This window comes from Anastrepha obliqua, chromosome 5, assembly GCF_027943255.1.
Source record: "Anastrepha obliqua isolate idAnaObli1 chromosome 5, idAnaObli1_1.0, whole genome shotgun sequence".
Lineage (NCBI taxonomy): Eukaryota > Metazoa > Arthropoda > Insecta > Diptera > Tephritidae > Anastrepha > Anastrepha obliqua.
In genome coordinates, this window is record NC_072896.1 from 3320348 (window position 1) to 3334232 (window position 13885).

Genomic DNA, 13885 nt, shown 5'->3' on the forward strand with positions numbered 1-13885 from the left:
ACATTTCGCTCACAGTATCAAAAGTGTTCCAAAGGAAACCCTAAGCACCGCCCACGGCTGACGCCCCAGCTTTTGACCACACCAACAACAAGCGCAACCTTCAAATCACAAAATGATTTAAGTAAAACAACAGATTACTTATATACAAATGTATATATTTGTAAGCTACAATATAAGAGCACGTAATTTGTAAATCAACAATAATTACCATTGATTATGGCTAATTTCGCTTTCGCAGAGGCACCGGTGGGCATGGTCGTCACACTACTTACCAGCGAAGGCAATGGTGGGGGCAAAGGTGCAGACATAAATACCAGTAAGTTATGGTGTATTGGCTGGCGGTTTGTTATGGCTCATTATTTAACAGGTAATGATTTGTGGATATTGCAAAATGTAGCAAAATGTAGCAAAATGTAACAAATTCCGTCTGGTGTTAGATTTGTATCCGGCACTGGGTTGAACGGCAGTGTATGAGTTGAACGGTGTTAAGTGTTTGCCAGAGTGTGTGGTTGACTGGCTGAAGTTATAGAATAGCAGAAAAGTTGTGTTTTAAATTTAATCGTTGGTTTTTTCGTTCAGCCAATTATGCAATTTTTATATTCTGCGCTGGCTGCTTGAGGACAAATTACGGAGCATTAAAGTTTTGATGGTGCTAGTAATTTTACATGGCTGCCAATGGCGAGGCTATTAAAAGCACGCACCAAGTACGACACAAGCGGCTGCTAGCAATTTTTTACCTCAGTTATTGGTAAGCGCAAAGCAGCAGTAGCGGCGAATTTCTTTGAGTTGTATTTGAAAATAAAATAAATAAAAATCGCAAAATAAACCATGAAGTTAATGTGACTACAACATGTAATTTGTGGATGGGATGTGTTGCAAATACTTATTTTTTAATTGGGCTTTTTACAAGTGAAAAGAATTTTTGGCGCCATACTTTGGAGACGGCATGAAATCGATTCAAGAGTCCCGCATTGCCATACTGAGATCTAATTATGACGTTTAGCTGTAAATAACTTAAGTTTTGCTGCAACATTCATGCTAAATTTTGTACAGAGGTCGGAAAATGCGTTTCAAGAAGAAAATTGGGCTGACTTTTGTATTGAAATTTGTAAATCTTTACCGCAATACACAAATGTACAGTAGATTACACCGAAAAACGAGAAAGAAATTCATTATAATACATGTTTCTATATAAAAAAAGAGGTTGTCTGTAAAGTCGGTTTAGTGACGATAGTTTAACGTGACAACGTCATAAGAAAATGCTGATGTAAGGGTTGTAATTTTCAAAACAAAATTTTAATTTTATTTGTTTGATAGATATTTTGTATGGATATAGAGGAGGAGGTAAATGGAATTGCAATGGAATAGGTCAAGTTACATTTACACAAGCGTGAAAAATGACGAAACATTTATCAAATTCATGAAAGATATCTTCAATTTCGATTGTGCATCAGACGTTAATAAGTCAACAACACTAAGAGGCACCATTATCGATTTGCCTTTTTCAAGACACTTTACACTCGAAACACTCCCTTTCATTTCCAACTTTTTCTATCATCATCCTATTCTCAACAGAGAAATGGTTCATTACCATGCACACAGGAAGAAGGCGTATGCAAATACAAATATGTGAATTTATATATAAATGCGCATATACACACATACATATGCATACATATATATGCTCACTTAAGTAGGAGAGAGCCAGATGTCAAACGTTGCCGAACGTGGGGGCCGATTGTGCTCTTTGTCGTTCGTTCCGCGCTCTCGCTTGCAGTTCAAGCACATTAGCTTACATTTGCTTGCGTACGGAATAGATTCGTATATTTGATATGTCCATATGACTGGTATGCATCTTTACATATAGATTTGTTCTTTTTGAAAATTGCGCGAAATTGTATATGTATATGCATGTTTATATACATATATTAGTATACAACATATCTTATAAGGTAAATGGTAAATATTACCATACATTTTTTCCTTCATATATAATAAAAAAATTAATAATAATAACAATAAAACAACAGATATAATTAACAAACTTGGTTTTATTTTAAATTCTTCAAGTAAATCAAATGATTAATAGCCAATAAGAAGGCATATGCAAATACAAATACGTGAATTTATATATGTACATATGCGAATATACATACATATATACGCTCACTTAAATAGGAGAGAGCAAGATGTCGAACGTTGCCGTTCGTTTGCTTTGTTTGCTTTGTCGTTCGTTCCGCGCTTTCGTTTGCAGTTCATTCAAGGTAACGGCAATGAGCAAGGTAACGACAAATAAGCAAGGTAACGGAAAATGAGTAAGGTAACGACACATTTTTTCGTGCGTGCAGCCGGCTAAATCGAATTATAAGATGTTATCACGTCAAAGTGCTTTGGTTGGACTTTATTTTGATTTTAATTTTTTTTAATTTGATACAACTTTGTGAATTTCGCATGTATTTTATAAAAAAATGTAGAAAAAAATTTGCGAAAAAATCTTTGCACGAAAAATTCTGCGAACATTATAAAAAGATTAAGAGACCTAATTAAGTGACAAGTGCACTCGTAAGGACAGTGTATTCGTAGATCAAACAAAATTTTATGTGGACTTTTTGAAACGAGGGTTGGTAGGAATGTTCAGTATTCGGTCTGAGTATCGATAAAATAACAACTGATAACTTGCGCATTACAATAGACCATCTTATCTGTCAAGAGTTGCGAATGAGTTTACGACAAAAAGGCAAACTTTTTCTTTACATCATTCGCTATATTCGCCTAATGTGGCGTCTTGTGACTATTATCAATTCCTGCACTGCATTTGTCTGCGAAGGGAAAGTGTTATGAGTCGGTTGAAGGCAATCAAGTCGCTGTGTTCACCATACCCATTCCCTAGATTAATAATTCTTAGGATAATATGTCTTTCCTGAAAAGCATGTAAAAGTGTTAATCGAAGCAGAAAGTGAATTTCTGTATTAACCGGAAACATTGAGAAATAAGTAGCAACACAAAATATCTGCATAGAGGTTGTTTCTATTCGAAAAAGATAAATTTTTTGTAGAGAGGGTGAAAGTATTAAACATTTTGAAAAAATCTGGACGTGTTTTCTTCTAGTTTTCCGTCTTTACTTAAGGAATTTGAATAAAATATATGTTGTACAGAAATCACCCTAAGCACACAATTTCAACAGGTAAATCAAATTGTAAAACATATAATACCGGAATGAAAGATCCCGAATTGCGGGCCTGTCACGCGTTTTTCCATTTTCTCACGCTTCGAAGTTTACTCAGGTTTATGTTATAAAATTTCAATTAGAGTTTTTTTTTATTGAAACGTTATAAATAAATATATACATTTCATGTTATTACATCTAGTTATATAACTAACAAGCAATTTTAGTTTGTGCATTTATGAATCTACTTATTCATAACCACTAGGTCCAGCGGTTTCGTTCTCTTCAGCCTCCTAGTATACCTATATTGCTTCATCGCAAAGAGATGAGGCTTCAGCATTGATGTGTTGCTCAATCCTATTGGCATGCTTGACAGCGTAGAAATTTATCATTTCATTGACTGTATGCAATTGTAGGTCTCCATGTAGGTCGTCATTCCGTATATACCAGGGGGCTTTTACGGTGTCCCGAATTCCCTTGTTTTGAAAACGTTGAATGATTTCTACATTACTTTTTGCGGTGCATCCCCACAGTTGAGCTCCATAAGTCCACACTGGCCTAAGGATTTGTTTGCAAATTAACAATTTATTTTCAATGCGTAATTTAGACGTTTTGCCGGTAAGCCAGTACAAGTTTCTATATTTTAAATTGAGTTCAGCGACTTTGGTTTTGACATGTTTCCTCCACCTGAGCTTAGTGTCTAATGTCATGCCCAAGTACTTTGCTGTACAAGCATACGGAACGTTTGCGGAAAATATTTGAATGGGTTTGTAGATAACTTTTTTGTTTGTAAAGTTAACGTGTGCTGATTTAGTGTCGTTAAGTTTAATATTCCACAAACTAGCCCAGTTTGTTATTACAGTAATCGATTTCTGTAGCTTCGTAGTAGATTCATCCACGTTTTCGCCAACAGCGAGGGCGCAAGTATCGTCTGCAAATGTCGCTATTTTGCCGGATTTAGGAACAGACAAATCGGAAGTATACAACAAGTACAATACAAGTCCAAGTATGCTGCCTTGTGGAACGCCTGCATTGATTTTTCTAATGCTGGTATATAGGTATATGCCTGTCCATGTTTTACGCGAAAATATCGATCTTCAATATAAAAGTCAATAATTCGGTAAATTGCATCGGAAGTAACGTCTTAAGTTTATAGATCAGCTCCTCGTGCCAGACTTTATCAAAAGCCTGAGCTACATCTAGGAAAATCGCAGAGCAGATGTTATTTTTTTCCAGAGACTCTTCTATTGTGTGAACTATTCGATGAACTTGGTCTATTGTCGAGTGTTTTTCTCTGAAGCCAAATTGATGTGTTGGAATTAGTTGCTTGAGTGAAAGTATTTCTTTTAGGCGCAAGACAAATAGTTTCTCGAAAAGTTTTCCCATGAGTGGAAGTAATGAGACTGGGCGATAAGAGGCTGCCTCGTTTGCATTTTTTCCTGCTTTAGTGATCATTATGATCTCTGAAATTTTCTAATGTAACGGGATATATTTCAGGCTGATGCACGCATTTATAATCGTTGTTAGTTTAATTAATGCCTTGTATGTTAGGTTTTTAAGAACAGCCGAAGGGACTCTTCTCTGGTTTCAATTTAGATATTTGTGATGGTACTTCCTCTGGTGTAAATAGTTCAATTTCCCAAAATTCTTGAACCGCTGGAGGTGGGGTGAAGTTATCATATCGCAAAATTCTTGAACCAATTAGAGTTAGTTAAGTATATTTACATTAAAATTAATGTACTTATGTATAAAATATGCGATGCAAAAAACCATTCGCAATAAATTTTGATGTGTTTGTAATTTAGAATTTTTTTTAGCAAATTTTTAAAAAATTTTACTTATTCGTAAAAAATGAAGCGCTGCAGTTTTAATGATAATCTCTTAAAACTTTGCATATGACTTATTTTTTTATAGATACCATCAGGTATTGGATTTAGAAGTAATTCCACTTTTAACAAATAAAGTGTTGAAAATCCGAGTACAGCACGCTTATAATTTGGAAATTAAAAAAAAAAATGTACCATCCTACAGTATAATAAAATTTGTGCATTAAAATTTTAATTCACAAATGATTGGGGATGAGATAGTAGATGGGGTGTAGCGTTATGTGTATTTTTGTATGTCTGAAGATGGTAATCTTCTGAATGGATTAACCGAAATTTACAAGATTGTTGTTAGTAGAGGAGTATAAAGTGAAAAAGTTTTATTTACATGATTCTGATTAAAGAAAAAACAATAATAAAAGCTAAAAAAAATAAAAATAATAAAAAAAAATTATGAAAAATATTGTATATATTCGAAAGAACATTGAGCTCTCAATTATGCAGGAAATATTTTGGTATATGTGAACTGTGAAAAACTGTTTATTTTTATTTTTTGCATTAAATTCAGATTATTCACACCTATTATCGGATTAAAATTGATGGCAAAGATATCCCGAAAGTCCCGAAAAAATCCCGAAATTTCGGGACAGATATTTAAAGCCGCTAGTGCGAGTTAGTACGCAATCACACGCAAATGCTGTAAAAACAGTAGTAAAGCAAATGAAAACCTAAATTTGTCACAATCAAATGATGTTGTAATGTAACCTTGTTGTATGTTGCAAAAATTTAGCGCAAAAATAAGCAACAACAAAAAAAGATGCATAGTGTATTTCTTTCATATTTAGTCATAAGCACTTTTAGTAGTTAATTAAATTAACTGTTAATGCTCATGTGCTTTTATAGCCACTCGAGTGCTTAACTACTTATAAAAAGTGCATGGCTGCTAGCTCTGTTTTTGTTGTTTAACGCTCTCAATTGATGAATTGAGTTTGGTGGGTTTTATTTGGACGATAAGTAACTATGTAATAAATTTCTTAAGCAACCAGTAAAATGTCCAACATAAGTAACAGTTTTGCTCTTTAATGCAACGACATCAACCACATGCGATCTATGAATTCTTGCCATTTTAAATATTAACTTTTACTAAGCAATTAACTTTATTTCAGTAATACTTTGACATTGAATTAGATAATTTACTTAACTATGATATAGTAATTCCATGGATTAAGCACATGAGGTGGCATCCATCAGTGTTGAATGCTGCAGCACTCCACATCGGCGGTTACTCCCAAAAATGTTGGACCGACTTCTTTTCCATTTACCTAAACTCACAAGTACGTAGTCCGTGAACTTAAATCATTTTTTTATGCTAATGTAATTCCTTCTGTAACAAAGAAATATGTTAAAAATTATAATTAAATTAGAAATATGTTTAAAAATGTTTTTAAAAATTTCCAAAAATGTGATTGGATTTAAAAAAAAAATTGGGTACACAGTTCTAAAGGCAACTTTCTGGTCTAGAGACGTGAAAATTGAAAGCGTTGAAAATTGAAGAAAAGCAATTGGTATCAATTGAAAATCGTTTTTATTCATTATATTAATTCTTTATTTACAAAACACAAAAAAACAAAAAAAAATATTTTTTTCAATGACAATAATAAAAAAATTGCATCCCCTGACATAACTGATCGGGCTGCTCAAATACGTCTGAAAAAAAAAATTCGGTCGATTGTTCATCAGGAGATATGTCGCTATGGTGGGTAACAGATTAAAAAAAATTTTTTTTCTAGATATTTTATTTGTTTATTGGAAGAACAAAAAAAAAGGATTTTTTTTCACATTCTCGCTCTTAAAAAAATAGAAACATTTATTAAAAAATTATAATTCTGCTACCCGCGAAAGCCACAAGTCTACTAAATAACATATTAAGATTCCAATCAATCTTAGTACTTAGCCTACTCGGAAGAAATAGTTTCGAGAAGAACCCGGTTATCGCGCTTATACCGGGGCGTGGTACTCCAAACCGGTCTCGTTTTAAAGGACTGTAACTTCTAAACTACAACGAATTTCAATTTAAAAATTTGCAAGCATAGTTTTGAAATCATAACATGAAAAAAAAATTCTAGACCAGAAAGGTGCCTTAAGCAAATTAGATTTTAGTGTAATAAAGTGAAAGGTTTAAGAGGCTCAAAATTCTCATTGATTTTTGATAATTCTTTTTCACAGACGCTGCTCCGTGTAGTATAGTTTATATATACAATTATAAACAATCAACCTGAATTTCTGAAAAACTTTGATATTGTACTTTATTATATTAGAACTAGCGTACCCTCGCCCGCTTCGCTAGGCGAAAAATTCAATGATTTGCTGAAAGAGATTAAAATTAATACGAAACAAAGCAAATTCTTTGATACAATTTCATTCGAACTTTATTGTAACACTTTTTGGTAGACAACGTTTTTGGTTTTTCCATCTTTCGCGTAAATGAATAATGACGATGGTTTGCCTACTCGTGAGCAAGCTACATACACACAATTGTCCATGAGAAAAAATTGGGTATTCTAAATTAATACCGCACATTTGTAGAGACTGTCCTTGCGCCTTATGAATTGTCATAGCGAAGGCAAGGCGAATAGGGAACTGCAAACGTTTGAAATCGAATGGTAAATCCGTCGGAATCAGTGGAATTCTGGGTATCAAAACGTCTTCTCCTTTGTACTTCCCTTTCAAAATTGTTGCTTCGATAACGTTACCCATTAACTTCTTCACAGCGAGTTTGGTACCGTCGCAAAGTCGTGGCACATTACTGTTGCGCAGCATAATAATCGGTGCTCCAATTTTTAATCGTAAATTATGAGGTGGTAAGCCTGGCAAATCGAGTGAGTTTAAGAATTCAGTTGGATAATTTACGACCTCATCTTGATCAGTAATAGTGTCCATTGACTTATACGCAACTATGTCACCAGGTATTTGATCCAAAATAGCTGCATTTATATCATTGACGTCCTTATTTTTCCCAGCTAAAATTGCTCTTTCGCTGAGCCAATCATGGTTTTTGTAATGTTGAACTATGTTTGGAAATACAGTCTGTATCAATGCCTCTTTAGACTGTGCAAAAGTGCAGAAATTGTTAGGCAATGTAATCATTCATGTTGGATCGACAGATATTTGGCCATTTCCCATTTTCAGTAATTGGTGTGAAAATTCAGCTGCTGACGGATCGTTCTGTAGTTGAACACGTACGTTTGTAGTAAGTGTAAGCGTGTTTACATGTCTCAATAAATACAATGATTTTAAGCATGCATTGATTTCATCTGCAGCCGTAAATTTTGGGATCACAGGTAAGGTTTGCCTGAAATCTCCAGCCAATAAAATCATGGCACCTCCAAAGACTGTTTGGCTTCCTCGTAGATCTTTCAAAGTTCTATCAAGTGCCAATGGTTTCTTGTGTGCCATAGTACACTCGTCCCATACGATGTGCTTACATACTTTAAGAACTTTTGCCATTCCAGATGTTTTCGGAATATTACATGTTGGTGTTTCATTTACCTGCATATTCAAAGGCAACTTTAATGCAGAATGTGCTGTGCGACCGCCTTCAAGTAAGGTAGTCGCAATTCCGGAAATAGCGAGTGCCAATGCAACGTTATTATCTGATCGAATTGTTGCTAATATCAATGAAATCAAAAAGGTCTTTGCTGTTCCCCGAGGAGCATCCAAGAAAAACAATCCACCAGTTCCGTGGCTAACATTATTTATGATTGTATCACCAACAGCAACATGGGTCATTGAATTTCGTTAAAGTTGATGTTACAGATGTGTTTAGTTCATTACAATCATAATGGTATTCACGCTCCAGTTCTCGATTGAGAACTTCGGATTGTGTTTTCGTTTCGTGATGAACAATTTCCGTCTTTGACTCGTTGTTCGTTGAATTTTCGTCTGAAGCAACAATCACATTGTCCTCATCGATTAGAATTCCCATGTCTTCAAACACGCTCATATCGTTGGAGTTATCTGAATTTTGTGTATTCATGTGTTCATCCTCTTCGGTAAATAAATCCACAACTTTATTTAAATCTGCCATTCCGAAAATGTATTGTTATTTTTTTCAATTCGTATCAATCCGGGAACAATGTATTCTATTGTAATCTTATCGATGTGAATACCCAAAGAAAACTGTCAACACACAAGGTCTATAGATTTACCAGGTCTGCTTGAAACTGCAAAAATAAAAAAAAATAAAAAACAAATTTTTTCCGCCACACCACATGGGGAAAGGTATAAAGTGGTGTGCTCTGGAGTGCGGTATTCGTAAACAAACCGTTTGAACATTTCCTTTGTCCTTACAAAATGTATATCTCGTTTGCCGTAAACCCAAAAAAAACTTCTGTCAAATTCTCTGAGAGCCGAATAACTGTTTCTTGTCTGGCAAACCTTGGTAAATCTATTATCCTTGGTCAACACACTTGTTGCTCTCACAAATGAACTGCACACAAAACACAAATCAGTAGTTCGGCATTCGTGTATGTGTACTAAAGCATTTCTCTTCATAAAGAGCGTGCAAACCTCTGTGTTTATGTTTACTCTCCGTCGAAAAAAATTTGCAATTTAGCAACATGACACAAATCGTTTCACAATAACGAAAAATTCGTATAATCATTCAAAAAAAGTTGTACACATAAAATTTCACTAAAAACACAATTTGTACAATATTATGATTTTTTCTTTTTTTTATATGAAGAAAATATTTTAAAAACAATTTGTTTTGCTAAAAACCTTCCCCTAGTGGACTCTATAATATGAAAAAAGAACGAATAAAATTGGCCTCGTATCGGCCCAAAAAAATGCGTACAAACGAACATCATTTCATTTTTCTAACTTTTTTATAAGTTTTGAAATTTTGGGGATTGGAATTTTGTTAGACAATGAGCTACTTAAAAACAAAATAATAATAATAATCATGTACCTTAAAACAGGTAATTATTTATACCGGTTCAAATGTTGATGTGCTATATTTTCTTCACAGTCTGTTAATAATTTTTTTTCTGAAAGTAACTTTGTCATAGAAGAGCTACTGAAAAAACTCCGCTTTTGTGTGAAGGCTGCATAATAAGACATTTTAAGGCATTATATTGCTAGATAATATCGCTAAGCTTCTGAAAGTTGCATGCGCCTACCAACTTTTGTTAGATTCGTAGATATGGCATTTTTTTCTGTTTTCTCTAGACGCTAACCAGGTTTCGAGTAGTATGCACTATTTAATTTTTAATTCATTGAGATACAAACAAAGTATAACAAATTAATAGAATTAAAGAAAAAAAAAAAAGATTTTCAAAGTTATAATTAGATAAAATGAATTTAAGTCGATACAGGCGTAGATGAGGCATTCAATAAAAATTTTTCCTCAGACATAAGCTAACACCATTTATTTGTTTAATTACTCGTGCAAGTTCTAAGTTGGTTGATTTTCAGTTGCTTGAGTTTTTAATTGGGATCTTCTATTGTAGTTAAATAAAGTCTAACATTTTGTCAGATTGACTTCTGTTTTCTAGTTAGCGTAATTCAAAATGTTCATTGGGAGCGCTGAGATTAAAAAAATATTATCACACGGTAATCTCACCCTTTAGGAATCGTTCCATTTGAGCTTCTACTTTAAGTGAACCTATTTAAATTTTTCAGGAATAACTGAAGTTATACTAAAAAAAATCTATGCAACATTTTTGCAGAGAAGCTTTAAAACTGAAGTCTTAACTGATTTACAAAAAAGGCAAAATTTAATCAAATTTGCTAAATACAAAAATTTAAATACTTAAAAATTTATTATAAATAGCTTTCTTTTAATTTTATTTATACACAATACGGCTTAAACCGGTTTTTATTTGAAAATTTGTGATGCAAGTTTGCTTCTAAATGAGTTTCAGTGAACCCAAAGAAAATTTTCAATTAGCGTTCCATTGACATCTGAATTCAATCTGATAAAACATAGTATGCTTTTATTCCATGAAGTAAGATTAACTATCAAAACGTTTTCTCCAAAAAAAAAAAAAAATAAAATAAAAAAAGGAAGTTCAAATCACAAAATTATATTCCATTCAGAATGTTAAATTTATACCCATTCATTTGTATAAAACTTTGTTAATTACCAAATATTTTATTTCTTCTCTCTTCTTTCAGATACTATGTCTCAACTATACTGCAATTCCAAATTTACCGTGGCATGTGTCGCGTTAGCGGCCAGTATGTACCCGGTGACCCTCGTAAACCACTGCATCGTTGCGATATTTATCGACATCCTGAGGCAGGAAATCTATTGAAGTAAGAATAATTTAAATCGGAATTATTTCTGAAATATATTCACTTATTTTTTTATTTCATTCAATGAAAACGAAATTTTTATTGGTTATGCTTACTAAATTCGTAAAAATAAAACTTTAGGTAGTACACAGGTGCCCTTAGGTAGGTAGGTGAAATGGTTAAAGTACCACTCTGGCACTCTCCAAGTGGCACTAAAGCGCCATTTGGATGCCATTTTGAGACCTCCAAGAGATATCTATAGCCAGCTACAGCTCTAGATAGACTGGAGATGAATGATGGTATTTCTTCAGCTTCTGAAATGGAGGTTAAATCGTAAATGGTTTTCGAAATAACACAAGAAGAAATGGAGCTCCATACTTTTTGGGCTTTCCTGAGAAATAAGTTGTGCAATTCCCCTTTAACAACAGTCAGGGGGATACCGATGACCGGATAAGAGGTTCTTAAGACCAATTTAGCCCTCTTCCTGGCAAGCTCATCAGCAGTTTCATTTACCCTATGTTCCTATGCCCTGGAACTCAGATGAGAGGAATGTAACTTGCATACCTAAAAGATTTGATCTCAACCTTATAGGAGTTGACTAGCTTGGATTGGCGTCATCAGAACCTTAATCGCGGCTTGACTATCGAAAAAATGTCAATATCTCCCTCGCGCTTACTTTTCCTAAGCATGTTGCATGCATAAGGATCGCAAAGACTTCAGCTTGAAAAACACTCGCAGTATTCGGCAGTTTAAAGGAGATAGATAAATTGGCTGATCTAGAGAAAATCCCTGCTTTGACTCTCCATTCCATTTTGGAGCCGTCACTCAAGACAGAGGTGCCAGCTTCGGTGGAGGTTTTCCCTCGTTCCAATTCTATGCATGTACATACTTAAAAAGATTGCCTAGACACGATCCTCAAACTCTAGTTCGGGGATAGTGAGATCTATCCGAAGTTCAGAGAAATACGGTCTTAACTGCCTAAAAATGCTACGATGCCCCTTCACTGATCAGAATCCCAATTTTATGCTTAACCTCCATTGGGATATAGATTAAGGCCTACCATAGACGGCCTCCATGAGTCTTATCGGTGTGGCTACAGATTTCTTCGAACTTTAATATATTCACTAGCATCCAAGTAAGATTACTACAGATCAATAATACAATTAATACCCCAAAGCAAGAAGGATTAAAAGCTATGTCAGAATTCAGCGCCCTTGCTTTAACTGTCCGAAAATATATAATTGGCAACTAGTTTCAGTTTCCAGATATCTATTTTTCTATAAATTTTAACTATTTAGCAAATATTTTAAATATGTATTTAAGAATAATATCTACTAAAATTTTTAAATATTTTTATGCCTCGAAAAAAAATATATATATTTCTTGTTTTATCTCCCTCTTATAGACGCATCATGGCCAAAGGTGCCTCCCAACCGTGGCAGCAGGTGCTTGAGGAAACACTAGGTGAGGGCCGCCTAGACGGCACAGCACTGCGTGAGTACTTCGCTCCATTGGAGGAGTGGTTGCGGCTGGAGTCATTGCGCACAAATGAATACGTGGGCTGGAACTACGACGGGGACTATTGCAAGCGAAGCATCGAAACGGCGAATCTGCAAGTTACAGGTGGCTTCTACAATGGAGCTCCTCGATCAGATGCTACGAAATCAACAACACTTTTGCTAATGGGATGGCTTGTGGTTTTAATGTGGCATCGAAACTGAAAAAAGTATTTGAAAAATATTGAGGGAATTATAAATTTAGTGTAACGACCGTTCTTAGTTTTATTTAGGGTAAAAACAACATTTGTAAGAGAACTAAAAATAAAAAGTTAACTGAAAAAAATAATAAATAAATAAAAAATGTAATAATTCTTAAATTAATTCAGTGTTGAAAATTTTTGTGTTAGTTGAAAAAAAATTTTTAAATGACAAAAAAAGTTCCCAAAAATTTTTTCTTAAAACAAAATTCTATAAAAGTACTATATATTATACTAAATAATTAAAAAAAAACATTTAAAGAAGTGTTAAAAAGTACTGGAGATGTTTCACTATGAGAAACTCTACCAAAAAACTCAACATTACATAAATCTAAAAATCATTAATTTTGTTTTTAATTTTTTCTGTGTACTGTTTATTACAATCGAGCCTACGACAATTTCCAAAATACTTCTAGCACAAATTGAAAAATCTATTTAGGAACTCACCCACTTCCATATTTTATTCCACTTCTTTATGCAAATGACAAATGTTGTGAATGCCCTTATTGTATATGTGTATATTTATTTTTTATACAGTTTTAATTACTAATTTTAAGTGTAAAATATATCATTTATGGATTGTTAGAAATAAATATTTACTTAATGTTAATTCACAATAAAGAGCGGTTTAATTTTGGGAGGGAAGCGGGTGCCTAATTAGTTTTTGTAGGCAATGTTTGAGAGGACCGATTTTAGCCTTGAAATAAATACTTTCAGGAATACTGTTTGAAACTAAGATGATGTACTCGCTTGATATACCCAGACACATCTGCTGCCATTTTTCGATATCTTTCTCGTAAAGTCTTTCAATTAACGCTCTCTCCGAGACACCAGAGCACTTTG

The 13885-nt window shown here is 33.9% G+C and overlaps 1 protein-coding gene across 1 annotated transcript; it reads left to right on the forward strand.

The window, feature by feature from the left end:
• Window positions 1-216: 216 nt before the first annotated feature.
• LOC129247273 (angiotensin-converting enzyme-related protein-like) lies at window positions 217-13599 on the forward strand. The gene is made up of 3 exons (XM_054886333.1): window positions 217-341; window positions 11167-11307; window positions 12692-13599. The coding sequence occupies exons 1-3, from the start codon at window positions 217-219 to the stop codon at window positions 13005-13007; spliced, it is 582 nt and encodes a 193-aa protein (XP_054742308.1). The 3' UTR covers window positions 13008-13599.
• The last annotated feature ends 286 nt before the right edge of the window (window positions 13600-13885 follow it).